This window comes from Hemibagrus wyckioides, linkage group LG09 (assembly GCF_019097595.1).
Source record: "Hemibagrus wyckioides isolate EC202008001 linkage group LG09, SWU_Hwy_1.0, whole genome shotgun sequence".
NCBI lineage: Eukaryota > Metazoa > Chordata > Actinopteri > Siluriformes > Bagridae > Hemibagrus > Hemibagrus wyckioides.
Window position 1 is genome coordinate 19,323,353 of NC_080718.1, and position 23,026 is coordinate 19,346,378.

Consider the following 23,026-nt stretch of genomic DNA (forward strand, 5'->3'; position numbering starts at 1 on the left):
CCCACATGGATATGGGGAGAAGGTGTTGAAGGATCAATCCTAGGGAGTGTGTTGGATCATTGCAAGTCTAAAAATTGTGTTTTAATGCATTTATTTGAATTTTATATGTGAGATTTCATTTTAGGTGAAGATTTCATACTTAATTTGGTGTGCTTTTTGAATTCTCACCATATCATATCTCACACACATTGAAAGAAATGCGTCACTTATACGAGGTAAAGGTATGTATTAAAAAAAAAGGGGCTAATGTCACCAACTTCCTGTTGTGCTAGAAGATACAGTCAATTTATGCCAATACAGGAAAATAAAAGTTGGTTGAAACCAGTATCTGTCTTTGTCCGCAAGATTCACCACATACTGGGCTCAATTTTGTAAAATATGTTCATTTTAGGTTTCCTCCGGTTTCCTTCCACAGTCCAAAGACATGCTTCTAGGCTGACTGGAGTCTCTAAATTGCCCAAAGTGTGTGAGTGTGTGTGTGTGCGCCCTGTGGTGGGTTGGCACTCTGTCCAGGGTGTATCCTGTCTTGATGCCCGATGACGCCTGAGATGGGCACAGGCTCCCCATCGGATAAGCAGTACAGACAATGAAATGGAAAAAAAAAAAAGTTGTAATCTCAAGGCTTTAAGTCCACAACGCCTGAAGAGATATTTTTGTTGCATGATGCACCTTTTTTGGCAAGATGAACTTTCAGTGCTCTGTAGTTTGTCTTGTGAGTAGTGTATGTCATCTGAGTAAAGAATGAATCAGATTTATAGGAAGTCTCTCCTTAAAATGACATCAGTATTGCGCTCAGTGGATGTCATTACTTTCCAAGACTTAAAACGCTAACTAGTAATGCAATCCATTGTTTAGTAGTGTCTGGATTGATTGGTCAACCGCAACGCTTTGGCCACTAGAGGGCAAGTCAATCTATGATTACTGCTGATTTCTTTGGTTTTGGATAGTTTAAACATGACCCCATTCCAAAATGTGCAGTGATTGGGTTCAGTCAATCACTCAGATGATGACTTACAGCTAGATTCAGGGTTCTAGCAGCACTGCCAACATAACTCATCTGGGACTATAACCTCAGCATCAGAGTGAACATATTATTCCTCTTTTTAAAATATTTTTTTTTCAATCCAAATATTGTACCAGCTATTAGTTTTCAGGTTGATAGCAAGTTGTATGACTTCAGCGGTCCTGTATGAGGTGGTCTCGTATTGCCAGTGTGATTCAGAGAACGTCAGGACTCCTCCTACTGGCCTCTTCCCATCCACCCATTCCACTTTCCTGCACACCATCTCACTCACTGTTTACACCGTAATTAAAACACAGCCTATAAAAGGCAATAGCTGTGTTGCCAGACGCTGTGTCGTGGAGGAGGTCAGAGCAGCAAGGAGAGAAGGGTTATAAATCGCTTTGATGCTGTCCAAAGGCTGCAGCTCACATTCTTGAACCGAAGTGGCCCTGCAGTGGAGCAGCCAGTGCTCCTTAACTCACCCGTCTACCATCCTGTGAGAAGAAGAACTCTCCAAGACAGCACAAATAATTGGGAGAAAATGGGGTTTTAAGACTTGAAGGGAGAAAATGCCTGTTTTGTTTCAGTAATATTCTCAGCTCATAAATTATGTGGAATTTTAAATCACTTTAAGGCATCTTCATTAGTGCTGGGACATTTAACAATATACTTATATTGTGATTAGTGACGTGGTTAATTTTGCTTTTATAATTACAATGTTAGCTCAAGAAAAATTGCTAAATAGATTATTGAAATAAAGTATCCACTGCCATAAATTGTTATTTAATAAAGAAAAACAGTATAATATTTTATGTTTGTTGATGTGGTGAAAGGAAGATTATTTATGGAAGGAATCTGGTGATTTCTTGAGTTTTCCAACACAGGAGTCCCCCCCCCAACCGCCCACACACCCACCCGACCCTTTTCTTATTAATTTCAAGAGAGAAAAACAAAGCTGCTAAGGGTAAGACCTTGAATGACTGTCTTCAATATGTTTTTGCATCAGACATTAAAATTAGAATTCCTGTTTTAGATTTCTCTATTTAAATCATCTTTGTTGGATTTGTGTCTTCCTAATTCACTATTTAATTGTATCGCTTTGACTTGAAATGAATCCCCTGGTTTTTGTTATTGGGTAAGAAATACAGTATTGTGATGTTCATTCAAAGGAATAGTGAGAGGTCTGTTTTCCTTTAAAGGTGGACTGAAAGAATTCTTGCCCTAGTGTTAGTGTTGGACTTCTATAGCAAAACAGTGACACACTTGTTCTTTCATATCTGGCACATGTTGAGAGAAATTAACAGAAAAGGGAAAGGAGATAACAGGAACAGGCCATATATCCATATAAGGCTTTTATTCCTGAAGGAGCATAATATTCTCTGTGGTAGTTTCAGAAGAATCATATTTTCTAGTCCCTTTTCTGTGTAATGATGTAAATCAGTTGGGCTTGATAATACATGTATAGCCCATCTACATTATATTGCCAAAAGTTTTGGGACACCCCTCCAAATCATTGAATTCAGGTGTTGTTTTTCAGGGGTTGGCCTTACGTCTAGTGAAAGGAACTCTTAATGCTTCAGCATAACAAGACAGTTTGCACAAGTTCATGTTCCCAACTTTGTGGGAACAGTTTGGGGATGACCCCTTCCTGTTCCAACATGACTGCACACCAGTGCACAAAGCAAGGTCTATAAAGACATGGATAAACGAGTTTGGTGTGGAAGAACTTCACAGAGTTCTGATCTCAACCCGACAGAACATCTTTGGGATGAATTAGAGCAGAGACTGCGAGCCAGGCCTTCTCTGCCAGCATCAGTGCCTCACCTCACAAATGCGCTTCTAGAGGAATGGTCAAAAAGCCCTAAACCTTGTGGAAAGCCTTCCCAGAAGAGTTGAAGCTGTTATAGCTGCAAAAGGTCAGCCAACTCCATATTAAATTCATGTGCATGAAAAGGCAGACATCCCAGTTTTGTCCTGGCTCTCAGTCTCCGCTCTAATTCATCCCAAAGCTGTTCTATCGGGTTGAGGTCAGGACTCTGTGCAGGCCAGTCAAGTTCCTCCACACCAAACTCACTCATCCATGTCTTCATGGACCTTGCTTTGTGCACTGGTGCGCAGTCATGTTGGAACAGGAAGGGGTCATCCCCAAACTGTTCCCACAAAACTGGGAGCATGAAATTGTCCAAAATGTCTTGGTATGTTGAAGTTCCTTTCCACTGGAACTAAGGGGCCAAGCCCAACCCCTGAAAAAATAAAACCTGAATTCAATGATTTGGAGGGATGTCCCAAAACTTTTGGTAATATAGTGTACTTAAGTATGAGCTTTTAGGGTTTGTTTTTTTTTTTTTTTAGATTTCCTTACATAATGTTTTTAATCACTGTGTTATCATATTTAAAAGATCATAAAGTGCCTCTAGCATCTGACAGCTTTAGGGAGTTGAACCTAAATTCCTGCGCAATTTGAACTTTAATGAATGTGACAAGAAGGAGACCTGACAGCTAGCTCTTAGCATTCGGTTAGTTTGTATCATGCTAGCTAGCGTTTGAGATTAGAAACACGACTGTTGCACATTAGCCTTATCTATCGCTTTCCCTTCACACTCCTTGGTGAAATAGCACCTAATTTATCTTCAGTAACTAAAAAGGCTAAACAAAGTGATTTGAAGCAGATTTCTTGTTATTTTTGAATCAGTTTAATACAAGTTTCTACAGAGAACTAGAAGCCGGATTATTGATTAGAATAAGCAAAACAGCACTTCTACCACGACTTTAATTGCTTTAAGAGTAAAAAACAAACATCAGAGTTTTAATAGCTTTAGATGATTAATAATGCTTAAACCCTAAAGATTAGCCAACCCCTGGTATTATCTCTATAGTGGTCAAAACTCATTATTTTAAAACCTGAAGCTTTTTCATTATAAAGCGACACAAAATGATGACAAAAAACAAACAAACAATAAATCCTTTATTATGATTTTTGAGGAAAATGTAGCTAATTCACATCAGTGTGAAAGCGACACCGTTAATTTGGGGGGAAAAAGCTGCGTCCAAATCCTTAGACAATTAGACTAAATAGCCATTATTGTGTATTGGGAGAAATCACACGCTAGCCCAGATGAAGGCGCTGGACCGAGGCGGGGGTTTAGGGGAAGTGCCCAAGCTGAGATAATGAAGCAGTCCCTATGGAAAGGAAAAAGCGGGATTGGAGCTCTGAGTGACGTTCACTGCTAGAGGGAGGGATAGAGAAAGACACGGAGTGAGAGAGAAACTGAGAGAGAGAGAGCGAGCGAGCGAGCGTGAGACAGCCGCTGGACTCCATTAGCTCCAACCCCGAGGACGCACTTCGCGGGACTTTTAGTCGGACAAGCTTTCTTTGGGGGAAAAATAAAATTCTCCATGCTAGACTTAAACACACGTTTGGAAAAAGAAAGGTGTTCAAACAGACCTCTGGCGACGTCCGAAGTTTAAGGCTTCACTTTGGGTTTTGACTTTATCGTTAGCGTACTCCTGAAGGTGAGTGTATAAAAGACTCGCGGTTGCTTTTTGTGCGCAACGCTCGCGCTGCTGCTTGCTTTACAATGATCCGTTCATTAGACGTGTTGAAAGTGGAACTTTCTAACATAGGCGTGCTTTATTCATTGAGTTTTTTTTCTTAGAGCCTCTCTCTCTCTCTCTCTCTCTCTCTCTTTCTCTTTCTCTGTGTGTGAGAAGTGCTTACGTAATCAGCCATATTCCCGACTTTACCGTTAGAAAAACTGGCCTACAGGTGAACACGCTTTTACACATTAAGTTGAATTATGGTATTAAACCGGCTTATTTTTTTTTTATTCCATCATCGTCAAACGGTCAAAGCTGGTCTTTTGTTCTGTATTGTAAAACTAAAGCATTATTATTATTATATATTTTTTTTTACGTGTGCTTTGTTAAATTCGAGTAATTCAGACAAGTCTCGCGCACGTCTGAAACAGTGTAGCCTCATACCGGCTCATTTTCCCCAACCCACAGAGTCTCCCTCTTGTTTTGGCTGAATCCCAAATCGCATGCTAGCGTCCTGAGCAGTGTGTCCAAGTGTGTCCTACGTCACCGGTGACTGTCAAACGAGATGAATGCGAAATGTTTTAATCAACAGATTGAATCATATATATATATATATATATTCATAGCCTGAAATGAATGGCATTGGAATTGATATTTAATGTGTGTGTGTGTGTGTTTTGTAAACAGGATATGGCTCTGGATGGTATACGGATGCCTGATGGCTGCTATGCCGATGGCACTTGGGAACTGAAGATGCATGTGACTGACCTGAACAAAGACGTCTCTCTGAGAGTCACAGGAGAAATCCACATTGGTGGAGTCATGCTGAAACTCGTAGAGAAACTTGGTAAGTTCTGCTCAAGCTGAGAGCCCATGTCCACTCTGGGGCCCACTCATTCTTCTGAATCTCTGGATGAGTATTTGGACAGGATTTCCAGACATTGTCCTTTAATGGTGCCAGATCATGTCTGTCACGATGATGCTGAGCTCGCTACAGGATACGCATTCTCTGTATAAATCTCAGAGATGGGAGTGTCTTCGTGATCTGTGCATCTTTATCACACTCCATTCGTAACTGCATTTAATACAAATTCATTGTTTTTAACCTTCATTATACATGCTTGTTCTAGGTCTTGTGACTGACAAATTACACTTCACCATGTGACCATGACCTGTATGAAGGTTATACCTGTATAGGCAATCATCTCCCTAAAACCTCTCCTGGAAGAGTCTTTTGCAATGTTGTCTATATTTTCCTGATCTGTGTTATAAATTTTGTTGAGAGATGGAAAAAAAAAAATTCTACAGGAATGGGATTTCAGACACATCCATAAGCAGTCCAGGAAATTACTTCTAATGATGGATTAGAATAGGACTAGATACACTGGAAATAGTTAGATTATCCCCTCTTCCTATTTAAAACTAGTCCAATCTGCTCAAGCCTTATGACTCACTTCACTAACTCTCAGAAAGTTCATAACGGTCATTCAGCATGAACTTAGTACTCCATATCACAGTGATGACTTCTGGACACATGAGCAGAGGCCTGAAGCATAATTAGCAATATTCCACATGACCAACTAGTAATCAGTGTGTTACTTTTTTTTGGTGTCCATTTAATGAGTTGTTAAAACCTTTTGCGTTTTTTTTTTTTCCTTCTTTCGGATTGTGGGTGATGGATTGCTTAGTATGGAAAAGCTGTTTTTAGATACTCCACATTCCTAGTGATTCATGGTCGTAGTAGTCTTATTTTGTGGTAAATACTGTGCTCCATTTGGTTCTGTACTGAGACTTACACACACATACACACACAGACACACATACACACACAGGAAACAGAAAAGTTGCAACTACCATTAACCACAGAAGTTTCTTTGCTTCAGTTTGTATAATCTGTACTTTGATTGGACATGTGTTTTTAGTTTATTTACTTCTTTTAACTCCAAAGACATCATTATTCTGCAAATATTATTTCTCAGTGCTGACATTGCTCACTGTCCTGAACTGTACTACAAACTGTACACTATGTACCTTAACACTCCGGTTGGCACAAGACCCTTTAAAACACTCTGATTTGGAGAGGACTCATTGAAAACACTCGGTTTTTGCACAGACTTAAACTTTATTACCTTTAAATTTTAATATTTAGTATTTTTTAGTATTTATTGCATGCCTTATTACCTATCTTTGTGCTGGATCTATTTGTCTGTCTGTCTAATCACAATGGTTCACTGGTGACCTCGTGTTTTATGTGTGATAGCGACGTGGACGTAAATATAAACCGACGTAAACGTGACAAAATCTTATCACTAAATTGATGTTATATTTGGTCGTATCGCGTGACAAGCTCACAGTCTAGGCTAGAACAAAAATCAGCGCCATCCATGTGTGTTTTTTATTCAAGATGTTATTTGGTGGTATTGGTTTTGTTTTAAAAATAAAAAAAAAATACACCTGAAACGATTTGTTAAGCGTGAACGAGGTGGCATAGATAGCAACGTTGATCCATATTTTTCTTCATTCATTTTTATATCCTGAAGAAGAGCAAGGGCTGAGCCCAGCCTGCTCTGATTCAGCATGTGTCTGTCTGTATTGTTAGTGACGTTTATTGTTCTTGCTGAGATCTAGTCTAACCTGTTCAAAGAACAGTAAAAGCTGGACTGAAAAAGAAAGAAGTTAAGCTATTCTCATACATGTTGAAGTAAGAATTGCCTAGCATTTTGATATAGAGGAGATTACGTCCGTATCGAGTGCTTAGTTGTCCCGCTTTGATGCTTACATAATACAAAAGTATTGTTGTGAAGACTGTGTCCTCTGTTGGGGAAATGTAATGACCTTGTTGCTGTGATTAACTCTTGTTTGTATTTACAGGATAACTGTATAAATATAGTTCTTCTGTACTGTACCTTCGGAGATATGGCCTGTACTAGTCTTATCAGCCGTTAGCTATTCCCTTGAATTTGCCAACCAGCCCCCAGTAAACGTTTGAGGACCCGACAGTGTTTGTACAAGAGAGGTCAGAGTAGATTCAATGGCAATTATTAACCCTTAAATAGAAGGAACATGGTGGGTGTCTGTGTGAGAATTAGTTTTAGTCTGCATGCTTCACTACTCCTGAGTGAAAGTTGTTTTGACACAGATGCAGAGATAGACTGTGAAATTGCTCTTTTGTACGTATCTTAATATTGTTGAGTGAAATCTTTTCGCCCTAAATTTGCTCAATCTGAAATCGATGTGATACGGAGGACGGTTTGGGATAACAGGTGACAAATTGAAACAGAAAGCGTACCCGTTATCGATTTCCTGCAGTGCCTGTGAGGCCATGAAGAAATCTCTCTGTAAGGACAGCATTGTCATGTGTAAGAGGGTTCATTGACCTAATATAGCTCTTAAGATCTAAGAGCCATTTAGTAATGGGAAGCTCTTGTTCTGTTACTGACCTTGTTTTAGTCTTGCTCCTCCTTCCCCCACACTGTGACATTGTTGCACTCTTAAATCCTTATAAGATTATTTTGAAAGCTTTGTCAGGTTTTCTTGAGACAGACAACACGCACTTCTAGCATGCTCGTGTCCCACTGACGTGTTCAACTTGACATCGCATAGGCTGCAGTGTTCGCTGTAGTATTTGGTGCACACAGTACTAGGGTGTGCCTTAAAACCCTTTTTATTTACAGGAGTGGGTATTTCACTAGCCTGGGCACTTCAGACAAGCAGATTTCGTTTGCAGGATAATCGTTTTTATTTGTAGTTACCCAGCGGACAAATGGGTTCACCAGCTATAAGGTTTTTCCGTGTCTTTTGGGCAAGTTGAATTTATGAATTTATGAAGATGAATTTATGTTTTGTCCACTGCTGTTTTATGACTTGCAGCGTGTGTAGTTTGAGGGAGAGATATATGTTTCCACATGTGAAATCAATTACTGCAACATCTTTGATCTGTTCTCTCGCATGCTATACTAGTTCACTCAGCAAATCTTCCGACAGCCTTAATGGATTAAAAGTTAATGCCAGGAAAGTGCTTCATCGATTTTAGCGGTCATTTCCTCCAGATCTTTTTTAGCAGAGCATTATTATTTAAGATTTGATGACCAGGATCACAGGTGACCTGTAGTGCAGTTTGAGCATCTATGTCTTGTTTCTCATCTTTAACATGCCTGGTATGGCTCTTCCTTTTGAAGACGAATGTTTTATTTTGCCTCATTTAACACGGTAGAAATGCAATCTCAGGAATCCTAATGATTGAAGTGAGAGGTCATTAAAAAAAGTGAATCTGCAGTATGTCATCAGAGCACAAGGCTGTCACTGAAGAGACGCTGCCTTCCTATTATGAAAGCGAAATACCATGTAGTGTGAGAGAGTGTAATAAATGAAGGAGATGAGAAAAGCAAGCTTTTGGAATTCGATAGAGAAATCTGAGATCCCCCCCCCTTTTTTAAAGTTATTTGCCATTGAGTCAGCAGTCATTTATTCAAATTTTTAACTTGCCAAGCTTTCGTCAGTAATGCATTAAAGCACACAATGTTGGGCTAAGTTAATTTGTTGGCCCTCTGTTTCTGTTTCCAGCAAGGGGAAAGGGGATTGAGAGGAGTGGATTATGTGTGTTGGGCCCCCAGCATGTGACGTGAGATGCTCTACTAGAATTCCATAAAAGTCTTCTGTTGAACAGGAAATGACTTCCAGGGTTTGGCATTTTCCCTGGACACTGCCGTCATCACAGTATTTTCTGCTGCCTGCTCCTGCTCCTAGCTTCTCTTCAGTTTCTGGCATGCGGCGTATTACTCCATTTTTAGGCCTGAGTGCTATTTTTCCAGATGCTGTGCAATTATTACCCCTACAAACCGACTAGAAATATAACCCAGTGTTATGAGTAAACATGATCTAGCCAAGGGCAATAGTTGAGCACGAAATAAAAGAATGATCTGCCGAAAATCTTGAAATAGTGACTAGCTGAGATTCCATGCAGGTTTTTCTGTTAACTATAGTGTTGAAGCAAGGGGAAGATCACCCATTGTTGATAACAGAGTAGGGGGTTTTAAGGAAGCGGACGCTGTTTTACACAGGATGCAGCAGTTCCTGTGTAGGGTTTTTTTTTTTTTTTTTTAAACTTGACCTCCATGGATCAGGGTTTTCGGAATCCGCAAGCCTTCCCAGAATTCTTTCGGTTTTGGAATTAAGTTACAGGGTCATGCATGGATAACCAGATCATGAGGAAAACCTGGGATATGACATTTTCTCTGCACAGCTTTGGGAAATGTATTTTACCCGAATCAGATCATTCTCATGTTTTGCATTATCTCAATATGTTTGGGTTTTTGAGCCTATAAAGTTCAAATAGGTTATCAGTATTCTACACAGATGACCAGTAATGGAGCAGACTGTGGATATTACATGCTTTATTTATGGGAGAAGCTAGGCCAGGCGTGATCCATTTTTATCAAAATCACAAATCGTTGTCTTGCTTTATCCTGTAATGATTTGTGATTGTAATTTGGACGGTGACTGTGCACATCTGTTGTTCTTACTGAACAGTTGGTGCTTTGGTTCTGTAGGGTAATTTACATGGATCTTTAGGACACTCTAATCTGGTGTGCAGGAAGTAGTTAGGGTAAATAGGGGCCCTTCCCAGTGCAGATCTTTCCTGTTGCTCTGATCAGATCCTGCTATGATTTTAGTGGGTTTTTTTTTTTGGTTTTTTTTTTAAAGCTCAGAGGATGAACCCATTCACTTTCTTGAAACATTTCGGTGTATGTAATGTTAAGATGTATATTAGATGTTGCTGACAATTGTCAGCGCTCTGCAACAGTTGAGCTTTGTGTATAAGAGTAAACATATGGGAGGAAAGCTTGCATATGGAGAGGATGTAACCTGAGCTTTGGAGTGTTTGCAGATGTCTTGTCCTGGGACAAGTCTTTATCACAGATATATTGAACAGCAGTACATTTCTAAAATGTCTTTATTCCAACTGTCAGTAAATGTGCTTCTCTTCCGCCAAGCAGCTGTAAAAATCTATTATTTATCATGCCATACTCTGAAGTAATGAAGGGCAGGTGTGGCACAGTTCACCAATCAAAACTTTTAAATAGCACACAGCCTATCGGAGCATCTGGACAAGCATAACATTAACTGGACTTCCTCTTGGATGCCCCCCCCCCCCAACTGAGTAAGTGGCTCTGTTTTGGAGCTCTTGATGTAGAAGCTGGCTGATGATGTCAGGCAAATCGCTGGCTGGTTGGATGATGTTTCCCAGCTGTTCTGTTTTTGAGATCTGTGAGGCCTTGAGGCTTCCTTGGGCATTGATTTATGTCCATGACGTCCCATGTAATGTGATTAAAAGACTTTAGCTGTAGCATATAATTGTGTAAAGCTGCAATAGAGAGTGCTGCCGCATGGTGAGACCGTAATACAAATGTCCATTTTTAAGGTCAGTGCATTATCTATTGCACACTGAAGCTCTGGCTGTGTCTGAGTGATGATTGGATGCTGATTCTATACAAGTGTGTATATTTTTGTAAGAGTGTGTGTATTTTTGTAAAAAGGTCTTTTTTGTTTTGGCAGCTTCAGGTTGGCCAGCCCTGCTAGATCTTTCTGCATCTACCTGGCTCCAATACTAATCTCCAGGCTAGAGCATGTCCTTTTTGGGCATGTGTTAAATCTCTGGGGGAACTTTTTGGCTTGCTTAACCGGAGGCTGTGTTTTTCTCACCACTTTGTGTTCAGTCATTATTCCCCCTGATCAGGTTAAGGGGATCAGTGCATGTGTCTTCGGGGAGTTTTGAGTGTCTCAAAACAAGATCAGAGGGGCCGTTATTGATTAAGCTTGCCCTCTAGATGACCATGACCCCCCACCGGTCCTTGACATGTCTTTGAGAAAGAGTGTATGAATTTGCAGGCTGAGTTTCATTCGTCCTTGCGTTAAGATTTTTAGTCCAACATTTTTCAAAAGGCTTTTGTGTATTCTCAAGATCAAAATCGCTTTTGTTGGATCATTAATGTTTAAGATGTATAATAGATTGCCAACTGGTGGTGCACTGACAACACAGGACAGAATTTATTGTCGACATTTTTTAAATATTTTTGTTCTCTTTTGATTATAAGGACCCCAAAACAGCCGAGCTTTGTTTATAGGAGCCAGGGAAGGTTGCGTATAGAGAGGATGAAACTTTAGCTTTGGAGTGTCTGTTGATGTTTTGGCCTGGAGGAGTCCTTAATGAGAGCTCCTTTCTTCTGTAGTTTCACGTAGCCACGAGCCAGAAATCTGACTTGACTGGAATGCAGCAGTGACTCTGGTCCATTGTTTTTGCAGACATTTAAAATGTCATTAGTTAGATTTGGTTGTTTGTGTTCGGAATTTGTTCGGATCACTGGGGTTCATCCATAGTGGCATAGTTTTGTTTTTTCTTCTTCTCCCCAAAGGTCACTTAGTGGTTTGCTGGCTTTGTATAACTGCTATGAAGCTGGAATACACATTATATGGGCAAAAGTATGTGAACACCTGACTATCACACCCATAGTAGTTTCCAAATCCCTACCTATTTTACAATAATTACACAGCCACCCTCCAAAATATGGTGTAAAATATCCACAGAAGAGTGGAGGTTATTATAACAGCGAAGTGGGGACGGAATTTGGAATAGGATGTTCAACAAGCACGTAGAGTTATGGTTAGGTGTTCACAAACCTTTGGTGATGTCCAGGCTCCTCTGATAGCATTTTTCATTTATTTTTTTGGATACAGTGTGAAAACATTTGAGTATGAGATCAACAGATGAATGAGGTGAGAGAGAGCTTTCATTTCCAGATATTTATATCAACATGTGTTTAAGAAAAACTTGGAACATGGCACCTTTGGTAAGCAAAAGAATAGAAGTCTTAAGGTAAATAACACTAAATATTTGGTTAAATATCCTTTGCTTGCAATGACCGCATCAAGCTGGGAACCCACTGACCTCACCAAACTGTTAGATTCTTCTTTTTTGATGCTAGTGTTGTACTGCTTTCAGTTGTTTGTTTTTGCCCCATCAGTTTTCTCTTCAGGAAGTTGAAGTACATGCTTAATTAGGTTAAGGTCAGGTGATTGACTTGGCCAGTCTTTTCCCTTGATGAAGTCCTTGGCAGTTGGCAATGTATTTTGGGTTATTCTTTTGCTGCATGATGAAGTCCCTGCCAATCAGATTGGATGTATTTCACAGTAAACTGGCAGATATATTGGGTTTTTATAGATTTCTCAACTCATTCTTCTGCAATATCATCAATAAAGATTAGTGAGCTTGTTACAGAAGCAGCCAGGCAAACCCAAGCCATGGCACTACCTCCACTGTACTCTGGTAGAGGTTTTTGATTTTTCTGTACAGTACTCACATTTCAGCATATCAGCAAGTGCTGCTGTTTTCCTTGGCTGACCTTGTTGTTAGTATTCTAGTGGGTTCTTAAAATTTTTTAACACCTCAAGATGAAAATCCTGAACCAACATCTCGTATTCCTCAAACCCCAATATCTTCATCATATAGCAAAAACAATATAATAAACCTTGTCGTTCCAGTACTTTTGGAGGGGGCTGTATAGTGCATGTGATTCTAGTGAGAATTGTGCACTACGTTGTGTTGCCAGTTTATTAAGAACAGCATGAAATTCTGGACACTCAACAAGAGGCTTGGATGCATTTTGTAGGAATGTTGTACCATATGGAAATTATTGCCGTCTTACCGTAAACAGCTCTTTCCACTTCATCCTGAAGATGCTCAGTAGAGTTGAGAGCCATTGAAACGATGAAAGCTTGATTTTATGCTCTTGGAATCATTCATGAACAGGACTTTCTTTGTGTCACAGTGTATCGTGTGGGTACTGGCCATCTGAATATGCATAAACGTAGCTACAAAGCAATAAAGTTGTTCAGCTGTTCTTGTTTTTCTCTGACATAAAATGTTCAGCTGTAGCTTTTCCTCAGCATTCTGGGATGATGTTCGTAAAATGTACTAAGCTTTGTTTTCAATAAAATGTGAGTGTTCAGCAAGGAAAGACGGCTACTCGGTGTGACGAGCATCAGCAGATTGTCCCAACCTTTAACCTCCCCATGGGGTTGGGGTATGTGTATGTGTGTGTCAGACTGATGCACTTGAATGCATTAGGCTTGAATCTGTAAGAGAAGATTAATGATTGCTAGAAAGGCACAACAACACATGATCCAATCATTTAGGTTTGCAATGTCAGTGCTGCTGCTTGCCTGTTTACTTCATCCTGATATCTGTCCCTGCTTGTCACGTTCATTATTGATCTGGTTATATAAGTAGCTCAATATCATACCTGTTCCAGGCAACCCAGCATGCATTTGGGAAGTCATCAGAGCCTAAGTGCATCAACGGTGCTCCCAGTCGATTCCTCAGTCGATAATTCTATGTGCTTTTTGAGAAATTCTTTTTTTTTTGGGAGTTGGACCTGTACAAACATCGAATGAACATCTCTTTTGGGATGCCATTAGCATTAGTAATTCTCAGCTCAGTGGCTTTTGTTTTGATTTATACCCTTCCTCAAAGTACGACCTTTATAAACACAAGGCAGTGAAGAGACACTGGTATACAGGAGGCATGTAAGCAGCCGTGCGTTTTCTCATGCAATCTATAAATGACACTTCTCCATTTCTCTCTCCAAGTGTTCTGGGGAAATGTCACTCTGTTTATTGTGTCAACATGAAGACAAATGATATTTTAACACACTTCGTATTTTTAATCAAACAAGCATTTTTTAGAGCAATTTAAAAAAAAAAAGGTTCACATGATCACTTTTATATACAAAATAAAGTGTGACATAAATCCAAACCATTGCTTATTATGTCAATAATTGAGCAACTCGCTTGACTTTAACATGAATTATTAGGCACCCAAATAAGGATGCAAATGAAAAGCATGAATGTCGCCGGTCATACTTATGGATTGACTCATTAGTACTTAAGCAGAAGATGAGATGGACGACGTTGTTCCTGTAGACCACTCTAGCCACATGCTTACCGAAATCATAAAAGCTCATTCACTCTGCAGCTCCAGAGAGTCCTGCTCTGCATTCAGTGCACCCAATTACTTAGCCCTGCTTTCGTTTAGCTACAACATTACATCATCCCTTGGCAGCCTATATTTTTAGCCAGGAGAAAACCATTGGCCAGCAGCAGATTGAATTACCAGCCTTTACACAGGCTGTGTGATAGATGACCGTTAGGCCACCACCCCTCCATGCTGTTAAGATACAGATAGAAAGTGGAAATGAGAGAGAGGCTGAATGTATAGAAAGGGTTGTTTTGTGTCACAACTAATGCGACTCTTGTTCTGTCACTAAAATTTTATAAAGGGTTTAGCTTTGCCACCTGCTCAGTTTATGGTTTGCCAAGAGAATATTGAGAATTGTGTGGTGAGACAGCTCCCAGACTGCTTGCTAATGCGGTCTTGAGGCTGCTCTGAATGAAAATGGGAACTGATGGTCATCCTGGCTGTTCCCCTTTTAAAAAACTCCATTATCAGCGTATAACGTGAATTTGTAGTTATTACATCATTTAAATGCTCTGATTCATAGCCTGTGCAGTCATGCTGCTGTAATGTATCACTAAATAACATTTCTCTAGTCAAGGTTTTGTATCCTTTAAGTAGAACCCATCATTTTGTGTGTTGTCTTTAGCAATTTTAGCCCTGTAAAAGTAAGCATTCTCCGATTATAAAGTAAACCCCTGTGACCCCCCCCCCATACCCCCCCCCCCCCCACCAGGCTTTTACACAGCAGGGAAATCACACGCAGCTTAGCTACCACCCGGCACACCCTCTCTCCATTTTGCAACTGACAAAATCTAAACCAGATTTTTTTCCACTATGTGCAGGGAGCTAGATTGTTGATGGGTCAAGTTTAGTGGAAAAGTCCTACTGAACAGTTGCTGTTTTGCAGAATATAGGTTTTCTCAAAACACTGTTGCTTGGCATCAGACCGTTGAGCGATGTAGCTACAGAGGGCGATGATTGTAAACCGAGATGATGGATAGTATGTAATGCTTTACTTCTCTGTCTAGATTGTTTATTCCCATTGCACTTATCCGAACTGGCCAATGAAGACTGGAGACATGTATTTAAAGCATTTCAGAGCTGGTGGTTGGGAATTATGAAGATCGTGAAGAAAGCATCCAAACACACACACACACACACTGCCCAGTCATTATATAATGTTCTCTCTACCACTGTGTCGTGATTTCTTTTCCCCCAGTTTGCTGCATAGGTTATTTTTGATTGGCCATTACTTGTTTTTTTCAAAAGTGGGACTGCGGGTTAAGGTATAAATGGTATGAGATTTAAAACGACGCTAGCAGTTTCTGCCACAGACTGCCTAGAGAATAAGAGGCTGTAGTTTAAATGGAAACATTGTGGTTTAGGGAGCCCCAATTTGGAAGGATGGAAAGCCAACATCACGAAGAAGAAACTCTGAGTCAGTGCCTTTGGAGTCACTAGTGTGGTGGAGTGGAGGACTGGGAAGTGGGAGAGGAGAGACAAGCTTGGAGAGGCAGTGAGGAAACTGGACACTGCTGAGGGAAGTGCTAGTCCCTGTGCTCGCCTGGAAGCATGCCTGAGTTCTGACATCACCGCTGGAGCAGGAACATCCGCTTTTCCGGATGTCTACTGCATTGTCTGGCTAGAGTTGCTCTGTACATTTTTATTAATGCGAGCGAATCTGTAATAGTTATTAACAATGATTTTCTATTTATTATCCAACCATCGTGTACCTGTGACACCCTTCTTTAGCAGTGTGGAGGAAGGGGATCAGTTTCTTAAAGGAACTGTCATAGTCTAGAAGACTTGACCTTTGCATCCGAAGATCTTTTTATACATGTTGTTTCCAGCTTACTCATCCTACTAGGTTTACCCTTCTGTTCAGAGGGTCACTGCTATGATATATGCTATATGCATGCACATATGCATCCCTGTTCCTCTATTGTTAGCCTACAGCTGTGGGAGAAAATCAGGTTTGAGATGCTTACAGCCCATGGAACAAAGAGAAAGCTTTAACCTGATCTCCTTGTTCTGTCACGCGAACAGCAGTCCTTTCCCATTTAAATATTTACCTCGCCCCAGCCCCTTTTATTCCCCTCCCCCCTGTGGATCGTACATGATTGGCGCTCTGTCTAAGCTCAACTTTGTCCCATAAATACCGTCCCCTGTTTAGGCACCTATGGTGATGTCATGTTCGATGAGAGTTCCCTGGAGGCACAAAGTAATCCCTACCAAATGCAGTGTCACACCCCTGTCATTAAAACCAGGGATCTTTGTGCTATCCTAATGGCCTGGTGGTTGGCTCATATATCACTGCCACTTACCCGCTGACCTTTTCTCACCACACTAGCTGTATTTACATACAAAGAGCTTCACCAGCCTGGATAAATTCAGTGCTGTTTAACCTAAACTCTCTTTCTGTGCATGTTGTATGTAGCCTGGGCAAAGTGTTAGACATGCAAGGAGCATTATTTTGTTTCAGTACGTTAACATAACAGCAAGAGTCTCATGCGTACCCCTTGTCGGGCATAACAACTAGCATGTTATCTGAGTGGTCATCAGATCAGAACACTCATATTCGTCCGTGTTTGTGGTTCAACATGTCCGGTGGTGTCATCCTCTTAAAATAAATATCCTTAACGTGTGTTTTTAGACCAGACAGAAATCGTTCGATATCTAGCACCCCTTTTAGTTCATTTTAAATCTGTACAAAAAACGTTCACTACAGAACCCGTTATTTGCACCATAAACAAGCATGTGTATAATTTCACAAACAATTCAGCTCAGATTCTGTGGGTTGTTCTTCTATTTGCTTGATTATTAAATAAATTGATTTGATTGAAATTTTATTTAGTGTGCATTAAGGAACAAACTTGTTTTGCATATGTTCCATAAAAAATGACTATAACAGGATAAAAGTGATATTTTTTAATATACTTTGAATATTATGGAAACTTGCTTTGGAATAAGAGGAATAAAATAAGCTGGGAAAATAATCAATGTCAGGGTCGCCTTCATCAGTCACACCTCGTTTTATTTGGTTATTTTCCTATAGCAGCACTTTGTGCTTTATTTTTTTTTTATCCTCTTTGTTCCTTCTTTAAAATCTAGCTGAGATATTGATCCGATTAATCATAGCTGATCTTTCTCATAGTATTGAGATGCTGAATATTCATACACACCTTTTTTTTTTTTTTTTTTTGACTTGAATTTCAGTGAATTCCTCCCATATTGGTTCTTATATTTTTTGTGTGTATTTATGTGCAGATGTCAAGAAGGACTGGTCAGACCATGCACTGTGGTGGGAAAAGAAGAAGACATGGCTGCTGAAGACGCACTGGACACTGGATAAGTATGGCATCCAGGCTGACGCCAGGCTACTCTTCACACCACAGCACAAGCTCCTGCGCCTGCAGCTGCCCAACATGAAGCATATGAAGGTCAAAGTGAACTTCTCAGACCGTGTCTTCAAGGCTGTTTCGGACATCTGCAAAACTTTCAGTACGTGGATCTTTTATATTTAGAGGCGGAAACGGTCCTACATTCCCTCTTTTATTTTTAATGAGCCATCCCTTCTGCTTTAGAACCTTGTTCTTTTTTTCAGGCTGTCATGGGGCTGTAGTACTGCATTAGTTTTGAAGGATTGGTCTACATCAGTAGTACAGCTGTTTAATGCTGCCCCAAGCTCTGTTTTGCAAAGAATGTCTGCTTGTCAGTGCAACAGGCTATTGGTCTATTTTACACTGTCCATATTTAGCTCATTTGGGCATCCCTAAAGGTCAGAGGTTAAATGTCATCTCTATCAATATCCATCTACATCAGTGCTCTAGAGCTGCTGAACTTGTGGTAAAAGGTCAAATACTAAATGCTGTCGATTGGTAAGTTTCAGCTGCCGTGCACTACACTGCCTGTGTCCTCTAGTTGGTGTAATAGTTTCTTATTCAGGTTATGTTGGGGTGTAAAACTATTAGCATATACATTAAGGTTCCCTTAATAAACATGAATGTCCCTTAATTAACTGCTCTTCACAAAGGTTATGATTAAATGTTAAAGAACACTTAAATGTTAATGATATATTTGCTTTGACTAATGTTTATTCAGTCCATCACTAAATACAAGTCCATAAGTGAACAGGAATGAAATTACAATGTGTTAAATGCTCATGACATGTTCAAATACATTGCTGTATGTGAACCCCAGGTCTCCCAGGACATAGCTTCTCATCTATTAATGAAGTGAACTCTGGTGTAAATATTCACTCGCTCACTTTCACTCATTCAATCATTCATTCAGTCACTCATCAAGTGCCAGTTACAGCTTTTTCCTGCTCGGAGTCATGGTGGGTCTGGATTTCGGGGCCGGTGTAAATATGTTTGCCCGTACTTAATAACTGCAAACGTTTTTTTAATTAAAAATAAACTGTGTAATTGACTTTGTTACTTAAGCTGCATCAATACTGGTTTGTTGTCAATTAATGCATTGAATAATATCAGTTAAGGGGCTGTTGCTCTAAAGCTGTGTATCTTTTGGATGTTCAGAGTAGTGTTTGGATTTGATTAGATTTTTGAATTTACTCGTCCATGCAGCTATATACACTTCCTGGTAGATAATATTGGGTTATCTATGTACTTTTCCAAGTTTGGCATGCCTCTGCCGTAACAAATCTTATTTTAACCTCAGCGTGATTCAGGGCAAATTGCTCTTGGCTGACTTTACACATGAGTGCCATGTTACTTAGAATGGCTGGCGATGATGTACGTCTATGCGCTTCAGATATAAATGTTTGTACTCTTGCCTCGCGTATTTTTCAGAATCATCTCCCTAAGTGGCAGCGATTTCATCATTCTATACCTATATGGAAATTGTGCTCTGTATTCCTAAATGTAAGAGTCTGACAGTTTTCTGTTCTTGTGCCTTTTCTCGGTGTGTTGCCCAGATTTACAAATGGGATAGGGACAGGAAGTTTACAGCCTCCAACTGGCTGCAGCTCCAGACAGACGGACAAAGTGCTGGATTCTTCTTGCAGCTGTGCTTTAGACAGTAACCATTCAATCTTGGGTTCTCATATGCTTCTCTGGCTGCCTGTTCCCAACACCTAGTGATGGATTTTCCAGTGAAATGTCTAGGCCTTTAATCAGTTGGTCATGCAGTAGCAGATTCCCAGAGTTCAATCCCATGCTGTTGTTATTAATGGACCATTTGAGAATGGGTGTTGGAACGTAGCCAAACTCCATTTGATTACGTGTCACTAGTCTACCATGTCCTCAGCACAGATATTTTTAAATGTCCATCTCAAATGAGCATCGTTCCAGAGGTCTGCACAGTTACTGTAACACGGGCTGATTTGGGACATTTAATTGTGGGTCTGCATCGGGGTAAGTGCAACTAAAAATGTCTCCTTACGGAATCAGTCACATTTACAGCTGTCAGGAATCCTCTCTTAGCAAATTATCAGGCTTCCAAGTGGCGCAAGAATTTATCGTGTTGTTGGGTCATGAGCTGAAATCGCTACAATGCCAGAGCAGTCAGGAGTCCAAGAGAGAGTAATTCAGTCTGCTCTCTTGGTGAGAAGGACTTACATTCCTCTCTCTCATCAATCAGTATCATGTGCACTAGTGTCTATACAAAACTGACAGAATAATTTCATTTTATATGGTGTTAGATAGCCAGGAGTCCACATATTTGGATATTCCAAAGTGTATTTGGAAGGGAAGTGTAAAAAAAAAAAAATCAAACATGGACCAAAAATGAAATTAGATTGTTTGAGGAAGGTCCACATGTTGTAAATGTGTGGTCTAATTAGTAGAAAATGCCTAGCTAGATGAAGTGCAGCTGTATGTCAGGTTTTATTTATTGATACTTGTCAAAGCTTGACTTTATTTGACATTTTGAGGTGTACAGTCAGTGCTTCTTTCAGCTATCTTTCCTGTGTTTGAGGACACTATAAATTAAGGGCATGGCCACCAACAATGACTTGTGCATGACTTGTTGGAGCTTGAAGACGCACATACACACACTCCATGACAGAACAACTCTTATTGTCCTGTTGCAAAGTCACATTAGCTTGCAGGATGTCCTTAATGTCAGTCATGCTGGTTCACTTAGCGGCTCCAGCAGTTCCTGCTGTCTAGTGGTCATTACTGTACCTATTTATATCATGCTGTTTTCAAGAAATGCTTGTTTTGAGTCGATCCATCTGATCTCTGTTCACAGTAACAATCAGATGTTTAGGGCCTTCCATTGACTCCTAGCTGTACACTCATGTCTTCAGCATAGTGTTTGTTTCAGTCAGTGATTTCAAAGGTGAGATGCAGCTCAGGACAGAGTTGTCTTAAAAGTACACCATCCACCAACCTGGAAATATGAGAAATTATGATCAATTCAAATGAGTCTTGGATTAGAGCCTCCTGGTGGTCCAGTGGCAGGATGCCGTGCTCTCTATGCCGTGGCCCGGGTTCGATTAGCGGGCAGGGCGCTAACCCAGCCACTGAAGAGTTAACTCTCAGTGCCGGTCCCAAGCCCGGATTAAATGGGAGGGTTGCGTCAGGAAGGGCATCCGGCGTAAAATGTGCAAAATCGAAACATCCGGACCAAACGATCCGCTGTGGCGATGCCGAACAGGGAGGAGCTGAAACAACAACAACAACAAATGAGTCTTGGATTAGTCATGGAAACCTTGTTGACACTGGTGACGATTATTTTGTAACACACTCTGGCTAATTTACAGCGATATTGTTTTAAACAACATGAAATTTAAATAAACCAATAAACTCAAATTATGATGCTACATCTATGGTTTACAGAGCAGCTGATGATGATTGTACTCTTGGCTGAGCTTCACAAGATGAATACGCACTCCTGTGCACCAGTTTCCAACAGGAAAACAAACCAGCTTTTGAAGGTTGTGACACAATGAGGATTTTGGAGCAAGAATGTCGGAGCACTACTTGTGGTGGTGAACAAATATGGTCAGTCATTTACAACGCCAGTCAAGACAGTTTCTTCCAATAAAAGCAGGTGGTTCATGGCCATGTTTAGTAACAATGCACCAAAACTAGAAGCCTGTCTTGTAGGACGATATAAAAGCAGACATTGAAATAGTCATTGATTCGCTACAATGAGCCTCGAGAATAGATTGTCTACTTTCTATACTCTCTAATCCAGTGATTATACCCGGCTTTGGAGCTCTTGTATATCCAAAGTCTGTTAGTTAACAGGTGCTCTGGGCTGTGCTTTTAGGCAGACTCTATTACACTCTGCATTCTTCTCATTACTGTTGCTGTCCCCCCCCCCCCTTTCAAATTTCTTTGTCTGTGAATTATTTACCCCCTCTTATGGCCTTCCAGAAGAGTGTGGAGAAAACTACTCCCATCAAACTGGCTGCTGTTCAAACAGGTGCTTCTGCTTTGTATGCCGCCGAGTAGCTAGGTGGGTTATTTTTTACTGCTGCAGGAGTGTTTAGGTGTAATGAACCTGTGCAAAGTCACTACTGTTTTCACCACAGAATTTGAGAATGAACTTGCTGCTTTTGCATGTGCTTTAATATCAAGATGCTAGCCTTTAGCTATGACCAAATCTCTTACTTCCTTCTTCAGTCAGTCAGCCTGCTTGTCACAGCCTTGCCTGCTCACATGGCTGTATAAGGCCAGAGTGAGTACAGCGTGAGAGAGCGAATACTACCATCTGGTAGTTCTTAAAACCTCTGGAATGCTTTTGCTTTAGTAACACAAACTAAACAAGCATTTCGCGCCAAGCCAAGAAGTCTCTCCTCCCCCTGACACACACTCGTTCCCCTCCCTGGATTTCTGGCTGTGGAAAAGTGAGGGGGAGTTCAGGCTGTCTTGCAACAGTGCTTTTAATGCAAAATAATAAAGAATTCTTCGAAAAGGACAGTGAGTACCAGTCAATAAAACTACTAGAAGTACTACAAATTTTCAGACAATCTCTTAGCTGGACCGGTCAGCAGAAGATATGTTGTTCTAAAAATATCTATGTTCTGCCCAACTTGAAAAGCATTCTTGTACGTCAGAAAACACACTAATTTCTCAGCTCAGCTCAGCCAGCAGGAGAGAAGGAGAGGATCAGATGTGCTGTAGCCATCACACCGTCTGAGGAATGTTCTTCTGTTTTGCCTCTCCGATCCTTCAGACAACTGCAGAGCTGAAAGAGGACTTTGAAGACTGCTACCTAGCAAACTATGACCAAGAACATTGTGCACAACTGTGTTGTATGAACAGAGATTTCAGATTTTTCTCTGTGGAGATTGTCTTGTAATCAGTAACAGAGCCGGAGTATTCTAATAGGGTGGGTCCTGTGGGCCTATAATTTTTTAATATGGCCCAAATATGCAGATTTCTGATGAAACAATAGAACAGATGGCTTGTAGATTGCCTTCTTGCAGAAAGTGAATAAGAATATTCTTTTAAAAAATTGATGTATTAAGTCATGCAATAGTTCTATGCGCTGTTCCTCAT

General features: G+C 40.4%; 1 protein-coding gene across 4 annotated transcripts in view; it reads left to right on the plus strand.

Moving 5' to 3' along the window:
- The first annotated feature begins 4,242 nt into the window (after positions 1–4,242).
- Positions 4,243–23,026, plus strand: part of fermt2 (FERM domain containing kindlin 2) — a 37,384-nt gene continuing 18,600 nt past the window's right edge. For 2 of the 4 annotated variants that reach the window (XM_058399429.1, XM_058399430.1), the window contains exons 1-3: positions 4,245–4,516; positions 5,228–5,387; positions 17,820–18,053. In XM_058399429.1, the coding sequence (XP_058255412.1) occupies positions 5,231–5,387; positions 17,820–18,053 (391 nt within the window). In that variant the 5' untranslated portion in view covers positions 4,245–4,516; positions 5,228–5,230. Of the gene's footprint in view, positions 4,517–5,227; positions 5,388–17,819; positions 18,054–23,026 lie in introns of all 4 variants that reach the window. The other 2 variants (XM_058399428.1, XM_058399431.1) reach the window with 2 other exon arrangements.